At 37.8% G+C, this 22,698-nt stretch overlaps 1 protein-coding gene across 8 annotated transcripts in view; it reads right to left on the bottom strand.

Annotated features, from left to right (window-relative positions):
- USP34 (ubiquitin specific peptidase 34) overlaps positions 1 to 22,698 on the bottom strand; it is a 110,190-nt gene that overhangs the window by 53,172 nt on the left and 34,320 nt on the right. For 7 of the 8 annotated variants that reach the window (XM_083856329.1, XM_083856333.1, XM_083856330.1 and 4 more), the window contains exons 7-20: positions 19,164 to 19,356; positions 16,375 to 16,436; positions 9,814 to 9,895; positions 9,629 to 9,721; positions 7,532 to 7,657; positions 7,025 to 7,154; positions 6,380 to 6,415; positions 5,898 to 6,028; positions 4,836 to 5,452; positions 4,151 to 4,365; positions 2,335 to 2,450; positions 2,124 to 2,251; positions 750 to 839; positions 175 to 270 (exon numbers count right to left, since the gene is read on the bottom strand). In XM_083856329.1, the coding sequence (XP_083712455.1) occupies positions 175 to 270; positions 750 to 839; positions 2,124 to 2,251; positions 2,335 to 2,450; positions 4,151 to 4,365; positions 4,836 to 5,452; positions 5,898 to 6,028; positions 6,380 to 6,415; positions 7,025 to 7,154; positions 7,532 to 7,657; positions 9,629 to 9,721; positions 9,814 to 9,895; positions 16,375 to 16,436; positions 19,164 to 19,356 (2,115 nt within the window). Of the gene's footprint in view, positions 1 to 174; positions 271 to 749; positions 840 to 2,123; positions 2,252 to 2,334; positions 2,451 to 4,150; positions 4,366 to 4,835; positions 5,453 to 5,897; positions 6,029 to 6,379; positions 6,416 to 7,024; positions 7,155 to 7,531; positions 7,658 to 9,628; positions 9,722 to 9,813; positions 9,896 to 14,407; positions 14,536 to 16,374; positions 16,437 to 19,163; positions 19,357 to 22,698 lie in introns of those variants that run through there. The other variant, XM_083856335.1, reaches the window with a different exon arrangement.

The following is a 22,698-nucleotide window of genomic DNA, read 5'->3' on the forward strand; positions in this document are numbered from 1 at the left end:
TTTTTTAAGAAAAATGAGCTATTTAAAATGTTTTTACAGACTTTTGTCTCCCTAAGCAGGGAAAAGTCCCTAAAGAAAGTATTTACTTACAAAAACACAGCAGCAGCAACAGAAGCAAGCAGAAATGGTTAAACCCATAAAATGTCAAACACTCCAAGTCAGCTGTGTACTTACAGTGCGTGTTTGTGTCGTCCCTCCCTGACTGCCTGGATGTAGTGTACCAAATTATCAAAGAAAAGCTTCATCATATTTAGTTCTTTTTCTGCCCACCTGTGGCAATTTAAAGGACAGAAAGTATTATGGTTTGCTTAAAAATATCAGAAAAGCCACAGAAAGCAGACAGCTGTTACAGGAAAATAGCATACACACAACCCCAAAGTAAACATTCAGTTTTTAATCCATCATGAATTCAGGAGTTGTACTGTACTCTCTTTTTCCTTGCAATCCTTAAGGTTTCCCAATGTTATTTTCAGGCACAGGACTGACAGAACACTCCTTTTTGAGCCCATGAAAACTAATAACTCAGAGAAAGTCTAACTCGGAACTGGGCATATATTTATATGTCATGTCAAAAAGGCCAAGAAAAATTGCTGATAATCACTGTCATCTTTCCCAGAAGTTCTGTCAGTTGGATCACAGAGTTACATGGTTTGTTCTGCTAAGAAATGCTTCAACTTTCAAAGGTTTTTATATGCCAAAGAGCCCCCTAAACACCATTTGCTGCATCACTGGGACAGGGGCCTACTTACATTGTTATCCAATGTGTATCGTAGCTGCTCCCAAATTGTTGAAAAGTTCCAAACAGCTTGGGAAGAAGACGAAGTGAAACTACTACAGATCTGAGGGAGAAAGAAACAATGACAACATGAGACTGTTACAAAACTGAAATAATTGATTTCAAAAATCCTTTGAGAAGGTAAGGTTCTGTGAGCAAACCAAAGGAAGGCACTAATGGAAAGCACTATAAATCATAAATCATAGACTAATCTGGGTTGGAAAGGATTTTAAAGTCACCTCATTTCATTCCCTGCCATGGTTAGGGACACCTTCCAAGTGTCCCAGGTGGCTCCAAGCCCCATCCAACCTGGCCTTGGACACTTCCAGGGATGGGGCATCCACAGCTTTTCTGGGCAACCTGTGCCAGGGCCTCACTGCCCTCACAATCAACTATTTTTTTCCTCATCTAATCTAAACCTACTTTCATTCAATTTGAAGCCATTCCCCTTTGTCCTGTCACTCCAGACCCTTGGAAACAGTCCCTCTCCTTGTTCCGTTGCAGGCTCCCTTCAGACACTGGAAGGCCACAATTAGGTGACTCCAAAGCCTTCTCTTTTCCAGGCTGGACAATCCCAATTCTCCCACTCTTTCCTCACAGGAGAGGGGCTCCATCCCTCTCATCAACTTCTCTGGATGTGCTCCAACAGCCCTGTGTCCTTCCTGTGCTTGTGAAATCTCCCATCAAATCAACCAAGAAGTTTTCTGAACCTGAACTATGCTTACTTCAATTTCTTTACATGTAACTCCTTGGACACACAGCTGAGAAATCTTTCAGCATGCCTGTAGCTCATCTCACAAATGCAGCTCTCAGCCAAAAGCTAACACCAGAACTTTGTCATTTGTGTCATGAAAACAAATTCCACTTTCACCAGTACAACCTCACAGCTTTGGCTGGTATTAAAACAAGTTATCTGAGGTCAAGGTGTTCCTGACTCAGAGAAATTAGACCCCAAAACAGACTTGGTGGAAAAGAACTTGCCTGTTCCTCAGCCACCTGTGTGCAAAATCTGACTATTCAGTATAAAATGCTTAGGCCAAGGCACCTGACCCTGCTCTTGAATGATTGAGGTGCAGATCTGATTTTATCAAAAGCAGGAAGGCAATAACCTCTGGCACAAAAGAGAACAAACAGATATAACAAAATGAGAAAGTCAAGACACCAAGAAAAAAAGAAATGGAGCATCAGAAACATCCACAGCACTTTGGAAACTATTTTTATTCTTACGCTTTTGCCTAGTTTAAGCTGTATTCCTGTAAAATGAAATAACTGTTAGAGCCAACTTGGATTTCTGGTATGCTGCAAAAATAAGATACTTATAAAAGAGATAATTTATGACTGAAGTTACCTGTTCTTTGCTAAATTTTCTAAGCAGCCTTCAATAAATCTCATTCGAATCTGTCTGTCAGTGAACCAGCACACTAAAGAACAGAGCAGCTTCTCTGCCTCATTTATTAGCCCTTCAGAGAGATGAATCTACAGCAAGTAGAAAGAAAGGTCAATGAATATTATATATTTATTTGGGTTTTTTTAATAGTGTTTTCTGGTACTCGACTCACTGCATCTTCATCCTGGACCAGATCCCAGAGCAGGGTATTTCCTTTCTTACAAACATTATCCAAATTAATGTCTGTCACTGCATTGCTGTTGTATTGATGTTTGTGAACTGCTGGTCCTGCACAAAACATAAAGGCCATTAGTGAATAAACAGAAGGAACCATCTGAATTGAACATTATTCCCTAAGTACACAAACAACAACACATTTTATTTGTTAACTTGGCAATCTCAAAGTGCAACAACACTGTAATTGCAGCCTTTTTTCACATATGGGCTCTTAAAAGACCATACCAGAAGCCAACAGGGCAGTTGGGCCATATTTGCACTGCTTTTGGCCAATGGTAGAGTGCAATTAAAAACAGCACTGGAGAACTGCAGATGCAATTGCTTTGTAATTTAATTCATACTTTAATTAAAAGATTTCTTCAGCCTTTCTGTGGTGCCACGGTCCAAAGGGAGTAATCTCCATAACCACCAGGGCTGGAATGCAGGGAAGGAGCACATTACAATAAACTCCCCTCCTACTGAGACTCCCTCCATCCAACTCAAAACCAGCAAAAACAAACACCATTTTTCCATGTGCTAAAGCATCAAAGTGCAGGGTTTTAGAAACTCATCATGTTTTCATAAACACTGACAGACATATTCTTTCCTCTCTGTGCCCACAGCTGGCACCATTCATTGATCTACAGTTTAATACTATTTTCATAGAACAGCAAAGTCAAGTAGAAAATTCAGACTGCACACAGAGCACTGTAATTATTTGCACATGCAAAACTAGAGGTGTCAAAAATAAACTGCACTGAAGGCCTCATACTCAACCAGTCATTTGAATCTTCAGCTACACAAGTAATATCTATGGAAAATACTGAAAAAATACGCTGATTTAAAGATTTATGAAGTTTATTCAACTCTGCAGTGTAGAAAAAAAAAATCCAGAATTTCAATGTCAGGCTAAAATTATTGCCATAAAAACTTCTTCTTCAATTACTTCAGGGAAATATATAAACAGCACTGGGTTTGCTGTCTGCTGGACAAGAGCAATCTTGGTTATTGCAGGCCAATGAAGGAAAACATGAACCCTTCACCAACTCTGTTCTCCATTATGTTTAAAAAGAGGATAAAAGAGAAAATAAAGCTGCCAAAATAGCATATGGAAAGATGATAATAATTTTTGAAAAGTGTTTTAGGAGTATCTTAAATTGCACCCTGAAGTAAACCAGAAGATTTGGCAGTGTAAGATGAAATAGCATAAAATGCCCTTTACAGAAAACTCCCCAAAAGTATCAAGTCATATTTTAAGTCATTTTTCCAGAATTATCTTCTCTAGAGCCCATTATGGTTAATTCATTTATAAGTTAATTTATGATGTCAAATGTACAAAATCGCAGTAATGTGGACCCACTAACACCAAAACTGCAGAAAGTTTCGGAGAGGTAAATAAAGAGAATCTTGCATTTCAGTCCCACCTTTCTTTACACTTGAATAACCTATTAGAAAAAACACTTACTAGGTTCTTTGGTGCCTTTATTTATTTTAACTTGCATTCAAAGCTCTAGACGAAATGGGAAGGTGGGGGATTTTAAAAGATAAACACAGCAAAAACACAGCTAAACACAAATGAATGTTTCTGTGTTGACAAATGAACACGGACACAAAAATTAATCTCTTGGAGAAACATTTAAGTTCTCAGCAGTCATCATGGTTTCTTTGGACAAATACAATTAAATGGCTAAAATAATTTCATTACTTTAATTATGGGAGATTAATTCAAAATGACAAACTAAATGTTTCAGTTTTTCTTTTATCATTCTTACCTTGACTCAGATGTTCATGATAGATAGAGGCCAGGTTCGGGAGGTGCTGCTGAAGATGAGATGTTAGCTCAGCATGGGAATTAATCTGTACAAGCTCTTCTTCACAGCCAGACTCTTCCCCATCAAAATCTGCCATATTTTTCTCTGATTTTGCACTGACTTGAGAACTACTGCAGCTGACATCATCTGCACTAAGCATATCATCAACCATATGCCTGTAAAAGAAGAATATCAGAATGGACAATATCAAGGAGGAAGTTGTTTATAGCAGACTACAAGTGAGCAGACATCTCCCTAAAGCTAAAGTCAGGATGAATCATCTGTTTGAACAGCAGCCCTTGTATGAATTGGAAAAACAATTACAGATAAGTAAACTGAAGGTCTCACTAGCATGATGATTGATTTGGCTTCTTAATGTTAACTAAATGCAGCACTTTCAAAAATATTTTTAACGTTTTCTTCGATGCTGTTTTATTTATTCAATACCAAAATTTAAGAGAAACCTATAATCAGATGTTAACGAATCAGGTATCTGTGTAATTGTAATAATGATCATCCCTGTAAGATAAAATTATCCTGAGCTACAGCAAAAAGTCCACACACCAATTTCTGCCCAAATGGAGGATTTTGCTACCACTTTCATTTCTGTTATGGAAGGAGTCAGAAGAAATGCCAAGCTGCTTACCCATCGTGGTGATGGTGGTGGTGGTGATGGTGGTGGTGGTGCTGGGGCCCAATGAACTGTCGACAGTTAAATAATTCATTCCCAATAGTTTCCCCAAGGAAGTCCCCAGTGTGAGTTATACAAGAATCTTGAGAGCCCTGTGAAATGTGAGCAGTGCTCATCTCCCCTGCCATGTTGTGCTCGGTGTCCTCGGCATGGGCGCAGGCGTCGAGCATGCGGATGCGATTATCCACGGCCGGCACGGCATCTGCGGTAAACACGTGCTCCTTGCGCACCCCGTTACTGGTGCCGCTCCGCTCCGACGCCCCCTGCGCATCCCCCAGGCAAATGCCCGTCTGTGATTCCAGCTTCCTGCCCCGTAGATCTGTGCTCCTGCTGCTTTTCTGGGGATTGTGACTCCTGTCTTCTTCCTCTTCGTCCTCCTCCTCTTTGAGGGCCTCGATGTCGGCAATGTCCTCTGACTGCACCTCGCTGCCGGGGCTGCCGGCCGACTGGCTGGCGTGGCTGGAGTTGGCCTCGTTGCTGGATCCATCACTGGGGCCACTGCTGCTCCCAGGCCCGCTGCTGCCATCCTCACCACTGTTGGCTGTCTCATCAGAGCTCCCTTGCATGGATTCCTGAAATTATTTAGGTTTCTTAGATTGGTGGGAAAATAAAGCACCGCTGGAAATACATAATTAATATCATCGTCAACATTCAAACATCCTTCTTCCTTTACGAGGAAATGTGTCACATCTACAAATTTCCATACATTTTTTCTCAATTTGGTTGCTGATGACAAAATGCTCCAAGCAAGATTCAGATTTAATAATTGATTTTTTGCATTACCTTGTTGCTAACAGGGTGTACGTGCAGACTTTGCATGCGCACAGAGCCCCAGCGTTACACACAAACAACATCTTGCTGTCCATTACTAAGAGATTAACCTAACTGAAACTATTTAAATGCAGAAATACTTTTGTCTGAGGTGGTTTTGAAGCAAGTACAGATAAAGCATCATTTTAATAGCTAATAACAGGCAACTCAGTAACCAAATTCCCAGAGTGAGACTTGCACTCTTACCTCAGTGTCCGAAAGTCGCTGCTGGACGTGTTTTGTTCTGTTAATCAGCTGTTCCTCCATTTCAATGTCACTGCCTCCACTCTGATGGGTGTCACTGTTGTCACTACTTTGGGGGCTTGCTGCTGGTGACCCTAATTCAAAACCACATTTCCCAGTTACTCTGTGACAGGTAATTACTGGAATGTAACAGCATTACATAAATCTGCCTCAAATATTGAGCACTCTTCCAGCAAGCAGGGATGTAACTTAAACGATGTGCACCTAAAACACTAAAAATTTCCTCCAGAACTCTGAGCATTTTACGTTTGGATTTTGATGTCTCTTCTTGCCATACTCATACAAACTCCCTAGATTCTACAAAAAACATCATTTCATTTGATTTCTCATAAAAGCAGAATTTCAAATTTAATTCTGTTCCAAATTCAAAAGCACTGTAGAATCAAATAGGCCAGACAGTGGTGTACAACTAAAACTATACTTACAAGGGGAAGGGGCTGCTCTTCTGAGCTCCTCTTCTTCTGAAGGGAAAAAGTAGGATGGAAAAAATAAGTGACTAAAAATCGTTTTGTCAGCATAAAGTTGTCCATGAATCATAAAAACCAGCGGTATGAAGAGAAAGGGAAACTACAGTAAAATGGCTTGGCAGCACCTTTAGTAATGACTGTGGGGAAATACACAGTCCAGTAAAAAACAAAATCACCAAATCAGAAATAGAAAAAAAAAAGAAACAAAACAACAACAACAAAAAAAAACACCACCCACCAACAAAAAAAAAAACCCTAGGTAAAAAGTAAGTAAGCTTTTGTAAGATTTTGTGCAGCTATTAAAGTTACAGATGTGCAGTGGAACAAGAATAGCTATGGATCACTTTCTGAATTAAAAAGAAAAATACAGACTACTGTAGCTATACAAACAGAACAGACCTGAGACACAAAGCTTTCTAAAAGCACTCACAGACACTTCATGCTTTCATCTACAGCCTCAAGCTCTGCTGGAAAAATATACCAGCATGATTCCTTTAAAAAATACTTAAAGGAGAAAGTCCTATACCTGCTTTTTGTCCAAACTCACATGGAGACTAAGAAAATTGCAAATTTAACTCCCAGATCTACTGGAAAACCACACACCTTTTTTGTTTCCCATGGGCAGGTTGGTACTCAGTAAAGATGCAAAGGAGCTTTGCTTTGACAGCTGAGCCTTAGCTGCCAGTGCATTGTTCCACAGGGCTTTGATCAGCATGGATGCCAAATATAAGGTCTGGAAAGAAAATCAGGGAAAAGTCCCATTAAGCAGTAGGTTTTGGATATAAAGACCCACTGTTCATTTTTCTCTACACCAATACTACCAAAATGAACTCATCAAAACAAATGAATCAACTAAATAATGTTGTATGAAACACATTCTGACTTCAGACAGGAAGTTAGTATCTTCCATCAGTGGTTATGCAGGCTTCAAAATCTGTAAAAATTATCCTTCAAAAGCCAGGAAAGGTGTAATTGAATAAACACAACAACTTTACCCCTTTGTGCATTAGTGAATATTCCTTTAGGAAGACAAATCCATCATAATAATTGTTTAACACCCTCATTTAATTGCTTTTCCCATGCCAGTGATGTTGCTGGCCTTGTCTTTACCTGTTCAGTGTGAGCACTGGGATGAAGAGTTGAGACAAGGTTAAGAAGGTGTGTAAGTGGGACAGGGTCCAAGTTTTTGATCAAAGAAGGAAACAAATCGTGTATGTAACGACTGCAATGCTTCAGCTACAAGGTACAAACAGAAAAGGTAACAGGAACAGCAAAATAAACAAACAAATCAAATATTGCAGCAAATAAATGTATTTGTACACATTCCCAGGAAGCAGTAGTTGAACAATTTCAAACTCCAGCAGATTTGCAATTTTGACTAAAGTAATTCTGATACTGTAAAGCCTGCAAATGTACAAATCAAATGTAACAGTTCTTTCCTTAGTCCTAGTTCCGAGATATTAGGTGAAAAGAAGAACTGGAAGTTTGTTTTTTTGAACTTAAATACAACTTCTGAAGTATTAGTTTATATGCTACATCTTGAGGGAAGCAGTATTTGCAATGATTACCTTTTTAGCAGTGGTAAACACAAATAAAGCCTACTCAAGAATACACTGTGTGAGGATTATAAGGAATTCTTTTGTCTCTCCAGTGAAGGATGTCAAAAAATATGACCATGCGTTCAGTTAACTACTTTATTTCCACATGAAAGTGACAGTGCTCCTGGATGATTCCTCTTTGGTTAAATGCTGCTCTTCACAGTCACTTAAAAGAGTTTCATTACGTTTGTAAGGTTGTTGTTATTCAAAAAATCAAATAATGGTTACAGGAAACTTCTAGAAATACAATTCTGACATTGGTTACCACGCTTGCACCTCAAAAAGAGTTTTTTCATTACTTATATTATTTTGCCTTCCTGGCACTAAAATATCTGTGTCAGCAATTTACTGTGTGCAGGCCAACTTTCACAGGATACACACTGCAATAAAATCATGCGGGTTCTATACAAAGATGCATTTAAGCATCTTGAGATAACTTCAATTTTGGGAAGATGAATTTTTGTCTAAAAGCTGATTTACAAAGTAAAAAATACACTTTATGTCCTTCTATTCTTTCAGTCTAAAGGTGTCAGCCTTTTAAACAACATTAGAGGTTTAAGCCCTTTACAGGAAGTAATCAGGACATACTTAATTCTGATATCAAACATATCGTGAAAATATCACTATGTCAAAGTGAACACTTAAACTTTAAAAGCATTACCAAAATTAGGTAACTACATTATTCCTAAAGCAGTATAAAATATATTTTAAAAATCCGGAGGTCTAACAGTGTGTGAGGTACTGTGTGGAAACATCGAGGAAGCGAAAATACTGTTTTAAAATTTAGTGTGAAATAAATAATTATTAATTACTTTGACACAGAAAAATGTTGGTGCAAATGCTGTTCCAATGAGCATTTAATTAACATTCCAGATGCATGTTTTAATGACAGTGGACCACACACTGGTTTCAGAATGTGTGTCCAGTACTATTTGATTGAAATAAATGACAAAGAAATATTGAACGCATAAAAAAAACCTCTTTAAATTCTAACCTGTTATAACAGAGTGTTCCCTGGGCCTGCTCATGCCTATTGTATTCAAATCCCCTAAATAAAACATGTCGCAATATAAAATACCAAGCACAGTGACCCATTAAGAGTAGCACACAAATAAATCTTTCTGAAGGCAAAAAGCCTATCAGAGTTTCCAGCTTTAGCAAGCAAAAAATAAAATTTCAGTGCCTTCTATAGATTTTAACACCAGCAGAGGAGCACAGCTGTAAACTTCACTGCCACAATTTTCCCGTGATTGTTCCCACCAGGAGTACCAGAAATGGAAGGTACAATACACAGGAGCAAGGCAATTTAGCACAGTAGTTAAAATTTTGCAACTGCTCTACAACCTTTATCCCCATTCTCAGTGAAAACACTCTGTCCTTGCTATACAACTTCATTTTTTTCCTTGTATAAAAGTAGCCAGGGTGATTTTTTGCATCTAATAAATAACCCAGTAACTGTGGCAGTTACCTAACCCGACATTTTGGTCAGCAAAATGCTCAGACAGCCAAGAAAAATCAAAAAACTCAACTTTAGGAGTGTGAAAAAAAATGAACTTATTTTCTATTTTGTCTTTCCTCACTCCTGCAATTATAAAAATTCAATATATACCTGTGCAGCAGCCCAAATACAGTCTATATGTTGAGTACTAAGTCTCCCTTCAGCTGCAAGAAAATTCAGAATCACTTGGCACTGTTTGATGATCTGCAAAGGGAAAATATAGCGAGGAAAGATTTACTAGAACAGCAAGTTAATGCTCCATGTTTATACCAAATTAGTAATAACTGAATACAAACCTCAATATGTAAATTTGGTCCAAAAATGTGCTCAACTACATTGTTGCTGATAAGCCAGTCTGCAAGTTCTTTTGCAATTGACCTGGAGATGAAAAAAGAGTGGAAACATGAAATTATCTGCCTGTAATATGTACTCTGTGCTCTTCTCTAGCACAGCACATCCTGCAAGTTGATATCTATAGCTGTAGTGAGGGCACAAAAACCTTCTGAACACAAACCACAGTCAATGTTCATTTTTCCAAGCAGAAAGCAAATGATTTCCATATTTTTTTCTTTAGTTGGAAGATTAATGCCAAATATCAACATTTCCTCTCTGGATCCTCAACAAACATAACCAATAATTCTACTAATTTTATTAGTTAATGTTCAACAGACCACATGCAAACAATTCCAAAGACCTCGTAGGTAAGATTTTGACACTGCTATTTAATCAAAATTTATGATGACATTCCACAAGTATTGAAATGTAGCTGAAGGTGGGAGTGACAGAAAATATTTTCTTAAGGAAGCCATGGATATATTTTTAGATTCTCTTACACTAATAGTACCTCTCCCAAACTCTGTCCACCACAGTCCTACTTGTCCACACATGCAGCACACAGATACTTCCAAATTCTCCTTCAGCTCATCCATACCAACAGGGAACTTTGTCCACTACCATTCCTTGAATAAATATTCAAGCTGACCAGGACAAGGAAAAGGACTTTTCCAAAACAAAAGCTGAACTTCCAGAAAGCACTGCCCTGTCTGGAAAGCAGTGCATAAGCTCCTTTTTATTCCTTCTCTTCAAGTAAATGTTTGTTTACCCTGATTTTGGCACCAGAAGCAATTACAGGACATCAGAGTCTTTAAAGCCCAGCTTTTGATTTAAATGGCCCTGGAATAACAGTGCTCTATTCCACAGGGAGCAGAGGATGGAAGAGGGGGTGCCTTAGAGGACTTGAGGAGGAGTTATTGTTACCACTTCTCCCCATGTCACATTTATGGTCACTACTAAAATCCAGGATTGCCAATCTTTATCATCCTCAAGAAGGAAACAGGATTCTTTAGGTAAAAAGAGATTGCCTTTGTAAGTTTTCCAAACAGGATTCACTATTCAGGGGCACAGTGCCAGTGCTTCAATTGTTTTAAATTGCCTGAACCTCATGATTGAACTCAAGGAGCAAAGTTCCTGTTAGTCCACATCATTTCTAGACTGTTCTCTTCTAATTCCAGGCCACAGGGGATCAAATATTCTCATTGTTCAAAGATAACATCCTATAACATTTAAGTAACGAGTGGCCTGCAAGGTACAAAAGTTTGCCAACAGTTGTCATTTGTGGCTTATCAATAAATGAGTTTGACACTGTTAAGTCAGTTTGACAGAGGATCTGCTCAAACAGGGAATGAAAAGATAAGCTGCATCTGTTCCATGAATCCAAGACATCCTTAACTTCCCACAGCCTCATTTCAAAACCAAACCCCATTATCCCCAACACCCCAAAGATGCCAAACCAAACCAAACTTTGGCACATGCACATTTCTGACTCAGTCAGGGCTTGCATTTCTGTCTAACAAAGTCTGAAGAAAGGAAGTCTTTCTTCTTGCATCTGAATTTTTCAACCTGTAGCTTTGAGAAGGACTCTCAGATAAATGAACACTGCTAGGCTCACTGGCCATGGGGCCTCTTTATCCAAACCCTCCTGCTCATGGCACAATATCCATTAGCCTTTGTATCCAATCATATGTTGCATTTTAACTACTCCAAAGGAAAGAACAAAAGCTCTCCTCTAGAATGAGTTCCTTCACATTTTATTAAATTACTATGGTAGCTCTGTCTCTAATTCACACCATGTTTATTCTGAAAAACCACAGATAATTCTTTTGAAGGAATGACTTTTTTAATGGATGTATTCTCAGCAGTAACAAACTCTTTATCCTTCTGGTGAGCTCAGCTCTGGTAAAACAACATCTCAGATTTCTCAAGGTAAATGTGCATTTGATATGGATTTGTTAGAATGACCAAAAACAAGAGGATCCTTGTGCAAGGCAGAATGAAGCCCTTGTGCTTCCCAGAGAGAACTGTTCCTCCCAGAAAAACTGGCTGAAGGCACAGCAATCAGTAGCTTTTAAAATGACCAAGTTATTACTCCCACAAAGTGTTTTTTTTTTCTCTGATTTACTAAGGAATATATTTACTATAACAGACTCAAAGATTCACCAAAAAAGCTAATTTCAGTGTAAATGAAGGGTGTCTGTCCTCTTTCCTGAACACTTCCATTTCAGCAAAGGCTTCCCTGAGAAAAATTACTCTTTTGTATTAAAGGAAATGCTGTGAGTGAAAATCATGCATTATGATCAAAGCATAGATATACTTTTCCCTCTCACATGAAAGTAGCAGCACAAGGAATGGTTTTATAAATTAGATACCCAAATCAGACAGACTTTAGGAATAAGAAAATCCACCTTGGGAGTAACACATATTAGCTGTTTTTCATGGATCTAATAATTGGATAGCAATAGGAAAAGTAACTTAAAGAACTTGATACCCTCTATGGCTCTTTGTTGTGGCTAAGGGAGGAGAAGAGAATAAAAAGCAAAGGTAGCAGCTACTCTGTTTTAATTGTCTCTAAATCTCTCTCATACTGGAAATGTACATAACACTTAATCCATTTCTCCCTAGAATTTTTGATGTGAGTTCACTGATAATTCATGTCTGTCAAAAATAACTGGTTTACTTCCAAGAAATTAAATTCAAGCACTTTTAACATGTGTTTCCTCAGGCATTCCATGAGACTAAAAGGAACAGAGGGGGAACTTTGCAGTTGGTGATATAACCTGATGTTTGGAACTGCACTGAATTTTGCTCATTCTTATCCTCCAGTTTCTGCATTTCGCTGGTAGGTCAAAGAACATCTCTCTATGAAAGGACTGGGTTAAAGTCCTGGGAACATTTTAATCTAAGGCTGTGGTGCAATACTTGGTACCCACATGGTGACCCAAATCCAGGAACAAATCCCACAGCAAAGTAACTCCCATCAAAGAAAACTTTATTTATTCAACCAGTCAATTCCCCATGAAGCTACAAAAACACATCAGCTCAGAGCTGGATGAAAGACAACAGCAAGTCCTCAAAGTCACTAAAAAGCAGAATATAAAAGCTCCAAGGAAAAAATGCAGCTCTGTAACATGCAGCTTGCAAGTGTAGTGTTGCAACACTAACACCTCTTGACAACATCGCTGAAATAGGATCTACAACACAACAACAGATGTGAAACCCTGATCTCAACTATTTAGGATCAGAAATGCAAAGAGGATACAGAAGGCACCTTCCCAACAAACATTCAAGCACATGATTTTGCTTCTGAGCACTGATTTTCCTCTTTGATGCTCTGCAGGCTCTGAAACCACCACTCTGACATCATCTGGAATATTTGTTTAACTGCTGTGTAGACTGCAAGAAAGAAACATTAGTGAGCTGTGTGAAAAAATTCACTTTTTTTTTTTTTTCCCCAAAGAAAATCTGAAAAGATCCATGGAAGAGAGAGGAGAAGAGGTGTTTAAATAATGCTGCCAGAAACTCAAGTCAGTAAGCTTAAATAAAAACTGGGAAAGCAAGAGTTAATGTCAGGTAAGAAACTGCAGTGAAGGGAAAAAGCAACACAGAACTTGCAGTTCAGTGTCTCAATAAATAAGGACACAGAGGGAAAGAAAGGAGAAGAAATAATCCAGTTCTTTCTATCCACGGGTGAAAGGAATTTTGGACACCCGAAACTGCTCTGCAGGAAGCTTTTTAAGTAAGGGTAATCAAGGTTTTTAAACGAGTCAGGAAGTTGCCTCAGTGTCAATCTGGAACCTGAAACCCAAATACCTGGCTGCCTGCCAAGTGAAGAGCAAAACAAAATCTCTCTTTACACCTGTTATTTCCAGAAGCTGAGAAGCTGACAGTGTCCTCACCAAAGAAAAGACCAACACTTTTTCCTCCTGTGCTCCAAGTAACACCAAAAAAGGGGTATCTTTCACTTCCTGAAAAGCATCATCATTCTTCACTAAGTGACATCAGTGAAACGGTTGCAGGAATCACTTATTCAAAGACTCTGAGACTCCTCTGTTCAGGCTTGTTATTTTTAGCTTCAGTAGATTTCACACTCCTCAGTACCTCAGATTGCAAAGAATTTGATTCTATCTTTAGAGCCAGGAACAGCTAAATTAAAAGTCCATCTCTGAGGGGTATGATGAAGTTAAGTGGCTGAGACAGTGCCCACATCTGGACCGTGCACATCCTCGGTCACCACAGAGCCTCAACCCTTGAGAAGACAGGGAAATGAAATCTCAAAAGCCACACAATCACCTACAGCTACAAAACAGATCCCTCTGTCTCAGCACTCTGCTGCTTCCAAGTGCAATTGGTGAAATCCAGTGTTCTCATAGACAGAAGATGCTTTAGCTTGTCTTACCATGGAAAAACTGCAATGCTGAGGATAAAGGTGGGAAGCTACTGTTGGCAAAATATTTGCTAAAAAATTCTGATATTAATTCTGAACGAGGAAGAGCCAGGACTAACTGAAAGCTGATTTATTTTTTCTTTTTTTAAAGGTACCTCCCGCAAACCCACCTTATCAAGATACAGAAGGAGAAATCCCAAAGGTTGACAGTTCCAAATGCATCTGGAAAAGTCAAAACATGTAACGGGGATGACCAGACATAATGCAGAACCATCTTCTTTTGGCAAATCTGCAGAGGCTACAAAGGTACAAAATACAACTTAAGACTTCCTTTCTCCACTAAGGAAAGAACACAGGAATGAAAAGTTTTCCTTTTGCTGCTCATTCAGTAGCTGCCAACTCCCTAAGTGTCTTTTCATCCAAAAATTTCTCATGAGCAAAGCCTGTAATGAGAGGGAAGCTTTGTACTGAACTAACTGGAGAAGTGAGACATTTTCCCCATCCTTCTGCTCCAGCCCTTTCTGATTATTTCGCTGGAAGACATCAGTGATTCCACAAGATACCTCAAGATGAGCAGCAAAGCTTGATACTGATTTGCAACCAAACTTTCAGGTAAAAACAGCAGAACAACTGGAATTTTGATTTTTTTTTTTTTTTAAATCACATACTACAAAAGTGGAAAAGAAGGTTTTCTGTTCATGCTGCATTCCTTTCAAATGACAGCCTGTTTACAGATGCCCCTGCCAAGAAAGTAATATCCCAAAGGAGAATTTGACAATTTCCTTCAGCTTTAAAATAATTCTGATGCTCTTGCAAAGTACATCTGCTTTCTGCAGGGAAATTTAACCACTCTTCTCTTTTTCCACATTCCTAACTTCTCTTTTTTACATTTGACATAGAAAATCAAAGAGCTTTGTATTAGGTTTAACTGGCGCAATCACTTGTTAATGTTACTACGACCTAAAAACCACCTCTGTTTCAGATTTTTCAGTGTGAGGGAAGGAGAAGAACTGGATAAATCTGAGGTTTGTAACAACACACCATGAACTGGGAGCACATAAGAAACATCCCAGCTGACCTCCCATTCCCAACATGTTCCCCTCCTGCAGTATTTACTATTTATTTCTTATTCGCAAAGTATTTCCGCATCTCCATGGAAGCAAAAGTGCCCTAAATTCTGGTTCTTTATGTTTAAAACAGCAACACATTCCCAGAAATTTCTCTTCAAACATCTAAGGTACTTTTTACATGCAATCTCCAGAATTCTGGTCATGACTGAAGGTAGATTTCAAAAAGTGTTAAAATGAAATTTGTAATAAAAGTATCCAGACAAAACAAGACACTGCAGTTGTGAGAGACCTCCCATTCCTAAAGAACTGGGCCCCCAACATAAACAGAGTACATCACTCCCTAAGAAAAACTTCAAAAGTATGAGTGACATTCTAGAATTTACACATTCTGCCCAATAACAAGAACACTTATTTTAACTATCAAAATATGTATTTCTAATTTAAATTCTTGACAGTTCTACTGTTAAATTTAGAGTTACTACAAAAGTGAGGAAATACATTTCCTGGCTGGAATACAATCCCACAGGTGAACTTCCCTCAAGATTTATGTGAGCCCCCTTAAAATTGTTCAACACACCTGAGTTATACAAATAAGGTCTCTGAAAAAAAAAACAAAAACAAACAGCAACAGCATTGCCTCACAAACTGGGTGGAAAACTTAACAAGGTTGGGAGCCAGTGATGGCAATACAAGACTTGGTTAAACAAATAATCCAGAGAAATGAGAAGATGGCAAAAATGATATGAATTGGATATGAACTAGCTGGTTCTTATTTACATATCACCATGGAAATAATGGGCCATTAGAGGTATTTATTATTTCAGTATCTACTTTTTTTCTAAAGCTTACCTTGATTCTAGATTTTAATACAGAAAAATAAAATCCAGGAACACTTAGAAATATTTTACAGTTACCATTTAAAACCATTTATTAAGCTCCTGATTAGAATACTTCTAATAAATATCTCAGATTATCACTGCTCCCCCACTGTGGATAATCCATAGCAACAACAGAGAATTGCAGTCATATAAAACACTTCAAGTATTCAGAATAAGGTTCCTACTTACGTTTCTGTGTCTGAAACTAATGACTCATTATTACACACATCATTGAAGGTATGAAGTTGATTCTATAGTTAGAAAAAGGAAGCAAAAAATTACAATTTTATTCAAATACTTGGTGAGGCAGTTTTCTTATATTTCAAAATAGTATTAATGACATTAATACTATTAATGACATTAAGTGAATTTTTAGGACTTTATATGTTTTTAAGTAAGTTGTTTAGGAAAATACGAAAACCATGTGTTTTTACAGGAAATGAAGATTTCAAACATGTCCATGCTCATAAGTTAAAGACATTACAGAGAAAAAAAAAAACCTGTTCAAAGTTTTACATCTCTTTTCCACTTCTTTGCTCAGCATTGATGGCTCTGTATCCAATTCTTTACATGCACATAACATTTTAAAAATAATTTTAAATTACGTAATATAACTTTTTTGGCATCTTATTTAAAAAATAATTAAAGGCACAGTAATGTCAATTTTTGAAGTTAAAATTAAACTTGTTGCAGAGTTTTGTCAAAATATTTACTCTCTTGAAACAAATCTAGTACATACACTATACAATTCAGGTGAATTTACTAATCTTCTCAAACCTTTACACAGTTATTTGTGTCCAATCTCAACAATTTTCAGGGGAAAAAACAGTTTTCAAAAAACAAAATGGAAAACATGAAATTGGTGAGACACGAGAGCTTGACTACACAATCATTAATAGATTGGTTACTAATACAACATATCAAATGAAATGTATTTAGGAGTGGAAATTAGAGCTGGGTCAGACAACACAATGGAAGCTCAATGATTTTTCTTAAGATTCACCTCCAAATGAAAGTATTTTGAAAGGGCTCAAAGAGTGACTGAGTCTTGAGCTGCTCCTATCACCTATTTTAAATCTAGGGCCTCCATTGATCAACACTTCCCATACCAAATCCTTCTCCAAAGGCTGCTTTTTCATACTGGGATTTGCAAACCATTTTTACAATAACTTCAACTAAACCCTTAGAATTCTGCTACAGCAGCACAAGACAAAGCACACACAGAACAGCGTTGCAACAGCTTGCTCTGCCTCACCTCTTAACAGGTTTTTCACTTCAAGTTTTGTTTCCTTGAACACCAGAGGAATAAAATCTTTTTATTTTTTACCATCTATGAAACACGGTAAGAAACCGAAGGCACTTGTGCCAAGACACTCAACTGATGCAACACAAAAGTGTCATTTATGTAGGACACAAAGGTAGAAAGGCTTCAGCAAAGAAAGCTGAGCACTAAAAAGCATCTCCCTGGGCTCATCTCCAGACCCAGGCACCAAAGGACAGGAAAATAAAATTCTATTTGTGAGGGGACAGGAGATGGAGAAGGTATTTTGGAGCTGTACCATCTTAACAGGTGACTGAGAGATGAAATGGAAGAGAAACAAGGTAACAACAAAAATAAAATATGATTTCAATGTCTGTTCCAGAGCAGTTTTAAAGGCTATTTACATAAAACAAAAGACAGACTCAGTAACTCCTTAGCATACAATTAGCTTACAATATTCCACTTTTAAGCTGAAAACTATTGGCTTTAGTCTAAAAATACTGTAAAATTTTTCTTGTAATACAAGTCTGTTCTTTAAAAACTCTCATTTTTACAGCAATATTTATTAATCACAACAGGTGAAAACATATAACTACTTAACACAACTTCACACTCCCTTAAATGAGCTAGATGCCTGAAAAAATAAAGCAGCTGATTAATTCTTATTTTCAGACTTTGTTTTGGCAAGGATACACAAAAAGCCACACACTGGTAGTTGAACAAGGAGAACTGTATAAACCAAAGGAAAGGATTTATAGGAACCAAAATCTAATGTAATTGTAACTATGCAAAAGTGGAAATAGATTTTAAGATCAATTATACTGCGTGGATGTAGTTCCCAGTCTGTTTTTACAATGTAGTAAGTTACCTGTATGTAAATAAATATTTACTTTGGTTAAAAGCCAGCAATAATCTGATTAAAAGTACTTACACATCTTTTAAAATTGCCATTTATTAAACTGCAAATAATTCTATCTAGAACTCCAGTGAGAAGCAAAATCAAGTTAAGTAAACTTGTACTCAGTGACACCACATCCTCAGAAGAGAGAAGGCCAAACATGTTTAGAATGGATAAAAAACTTCATTTTTGCTCTCCTGTAGGAAGGTTTGTCTATCATTGTAGGCAACAATGACAAATGAAGAGTGCCCAATGTATCCTTGGTGCAACATAGAGTATTTCCATGGGAAAGGGCAAGATGGGGATTTTTTTAGTTTTAATTGTTTTCTATTTGATGCTGTACGTATTCAGCTCTTCAATTCAGCCTTCTGCTAATTAATGCAGAAATGCTGGCTCTTCTCAACTGACTGTACAAACAAACAGAAAACAAGGCTTGTGCAATACAAAGCAGCAGCTAAATGCAGCAGGGTCAAGATACTGCAAAGGTAAAAACACAAACAGATTGAAAGCCTTTCTCAACAACAAATACTGCTGTGGCAAGGGGCTCCATTTCAACACAGCTGTCACAAAACACAGTTCTAAGGGGGAATTGTTCAGGTAACATGAGCCAGTTCCATATAGTGCAGCACACAGCCACCACTTGGACTCAGCTCCCAGTAAACCCTACCCTCCCCATCACGCCTGTTATTTCCTAAGGCTGCATGTAAGAGGATCCTGCTGCTCTCACACATTAAAAAAGCCCCCCAAATAAGCCTGTGAATCATAAAGCACAAGAAACTTTTTTTGCAAATATAATTTATATTGTCAAAAAGTTCTTACTGTTATTTGGCTCAGCCCAGCCAATCTCATTGTCAGAGTTGGTGACATGAAGTATTTGAATGCAAGATCAAGACTTTCTTTATCAAAACACAAGGCTGTATCCAAGGGTTCTTTCACTGTGCTCCACATTAAATCTGCCATGTTCCGGGCCGTGCTCTGCCGCAGCTCCTGGTCTGAAAGTTTACATAAATACCTGGGAGAAATTACAAATGCAAGAAAAAACAAAAAGGGTATGATTCAAACTAAAATATTCCTGGAGCCATCTTGATTATAGCTAAGATGTATTTCCAGTAACTCTAAGATGACCACTATTAAAAGTTGGCAAAAATTAATAAAAAACACCAAGGAAAACCAGAATTATGTATAATATTTATAAAAGTAAATAAATCGCTAAAGAATCTTGAACAGCTTAAGTCCTTTCTCTTGCAGTTGTCTAATCCAGCACAATGACTGCAATACAAATATTCTCTGCAAATGGAAGGCATAATAAAGAATTACTTACAAAAACTAATGTACAGAACCTGGTGGAACCTCAGTCTTACCTAAGCAAGACCAATACACAGAAAATATGTAGTGAAATGCCTGGGAAGTTCACATACGAAACACCAACACAACTGAGAATTTCTTCTAACAGAATGTGTAACAGAAAAATGTTTAGAAACAAGCTTTCCTGAGCTTATTTTGATGCCATTAAGGATGGCACAGTGAAAGGTACATGCATACAAAGTTAGCATAATTAATTTTTTCTGCTGTACTTCAGCATTTTGAAGTTTCAGCTACATCCAAACTAGATTTAACTACACAGAAAAGTGTTAAAAATCCATTTGTTTGACAGCCTAAGCCTGGATCTGTCCTTGGAGACCGGCCAAATAGATGCATGAATGTTTTAAAAAACACACCAGCTATTAAACTACACTTTACCAGATTTATGCACCATTCCTTTACATTTACATCATATAAACATCAGGACATTTTTTTTCAAAATCAAAACTACAGGCCCTGATTTTTATTTAGATGATGGTTCTTTTTCACAGCTCTTGTGTAGAGGCCTTAAAATAAACACACTTAAATGATACTTCACACTGTCAAACAGAGAAAAGAGACTTCAGTGCAAATAGTCCCAGAGACTGGAGATGTATGACAGGAATCACAGCACAGTAACAGCAGGACAAAAGAAGGACCATTCCAGGCCAAGGCAATCAGATCCTTCCCTGTTCTTTGTTGTGAAATTTGTCTTCTCCTGTGGAGCTCTGGAAATCAAATCCTGGCAAGAAAACCTTCCTTCTGTGCTATGAGCTCTAACCAGAAGTAAAGTAGGGATGGAAAGGGAACATTGATTTAACAAGTTCAGCAGCAAAGCAGACCCAGTGACCTGCCTTTAACCTGCAGATGGGTGAGAGCAGTTAAATGTCCCGGCCTGTGTTACCAAACGATCATTTGTGATTAGCAAATGAGGCGATTTGTCATCAGCAAATAGTGATGACAGTGCTTGTGTTCCAGCCAGCAGCCATGTATGTCCTCCCTAGTGACAAAGGGACATCCAGCACCTCTGTCCAGCTGTGCCAACAGCAAGTTAAATATTGAGGGTTTATTTTATGGGAGAGGCAGTGAATAAAAGAACGGAGGCCATAATTATCTCCCACACCCAATTTTGGAATTGCTGTCCCTGGAAGTGTTCAAAAAAAGGGCAGAAGTGGCACTTGGGGACATGGTTTAGTGGTGAACATGGCAGTGCTGGGTTAAAGGCTGGACTCCACCTTAGGGGTGTTTTCCAACCTTATGATTCTCAGCAATATCAGACCAATTTTCATCTCCCCATTTTTAATATGTAAACTCTCATCAGGCCTGGTTCCCAGAGCTTTTCTGCGTCCATAATTCCCATCAAGTCAGACTCAACAGTTTGATGAAGCATTTCTAGAAATTTCAGACACGTCCAAACACATCACATGAACTCTCTCATTTTACAAAGGACAGATGAGTGTGTGCGTGCACTGAGCAGGGGGATGGACACACCTATATATACAAGGGAAGGAAGCTTTAGTGGCTTCACTCCATTTCTGTAACAGGAATTGGACCTGAAATCTTCCTCAGACTACAAAGTCTGGTGAAGTAACTACATTAATATAGTTTATAAAATAGAACATTTCTTATTTTAATGCAACATTATCAGTCCAAACATACATACTTTTATACAATTCACATTACATCCACATTTTGAACCCGAATCAGAATTGTGTCATATTTTCTATATTATAATACTGAGTGTGTCTTCAAAAAAAATTGTGCTTTATAATAAGTGAAACTATGCTGTAGGTGCACTTTCATTGAACAGTATATTCTGTTTTGCCAAGGCCCTAAAGAAAGCTACAGAGCACTTGTTACCACACAGTTTTTAACACAACAAGGTTGTCTAACCTAAAAAGAAGCAGAAGATGGCAAACTTCTCTTCAGAAGTGTAACTGCAGCCAACACTAGAAAATTTATTGGCACTACTACACTGGTCATAAATCAAACATGATCATATCGTTACTATGAAGATTAAAACCACAGAAACTTGCAGAGTAGGTCACACCTCCTTTTTTATTGTGGAAAGATAGAATGGTCTAAACCTGTCTGCATCAGTAACATTTTATATTTCTAGAGGCATAAAATTACTATTAATAAAAAAAGAGATCATTACCTAGCACTGGCAATTAACTCATATCTTCTCCTACACTGACTACCTGTAAATTTGCGGCACTGCTTCACCTAAGAACAGTGGAGCAAGGCAAAGTTCTATTTAACCCAAAATAGCCACTCTAAGAGCAGATTAAAGATTTATCCCATGTATAAAAAACTGGATTAAATTATCTACCACTGTGAATTCATTTCTCTCTTTCTATTTATACTTTTGGCTTTCTCATTAATCTGTGCCAGTCAGTTTGACAATTATGCTTGAGTGAAAAACAAATTCCTTTCACTTCTTCCATCTGCAACCTGACAACTGGGGGGCACGTTCTCTATTCCTTGTTTTTAAAAACGTGTGAATTACCATTTCCTACTTGTTATCTTCATATCATTCATACATGATATGAATTACGCTGTCAAAAAAAAAACCTCCTAGACTCCCCTCCTCTCAATGTAAATTTTTATTGCCACCTTCTTTGTCACCCTTCCTACCACCGAGGTAGTTCTGTTATTATCTGCAGGATGGAAGGATCAGAACTGTATAGACAGTATAGAAATGTCAATGTGTGAGTGACTCATATAATGGCTTAATAATAGCTTCCATTCTGTCCTTCATTATTTTTTTAATTCCTACATTTTTATCTTTTTGAGTCTGATGAGCATTAAGTCTTCCAGGAAGAGATGAATGATATGCCAGGACCTGTGTAATCTCTTTAATCTGGAGTTTCTGCCTAAATGAGACTTTCAGACTAAAACAACTTTTTTATACATCTGCAGAAAGGATACTCCATATATTACAGGACCCGTCCTGCCAGCCTGGCATACTTATCAATTAATATACAGTATCTACATTTAATTTTTTTAAATA

This window comes from Zosterops lateralis, assembly GCF_965231275.1.
Source record: "Zosterops lateralis genome assembly, chromosome: 3".
In the NCBI taxonomy this organism is placed as follows: Eukaryota; Metazoa; Chordata; class Aves; order Passeriformes; family Zosteropidae; genus Zosterops; species Zosterops lateralis.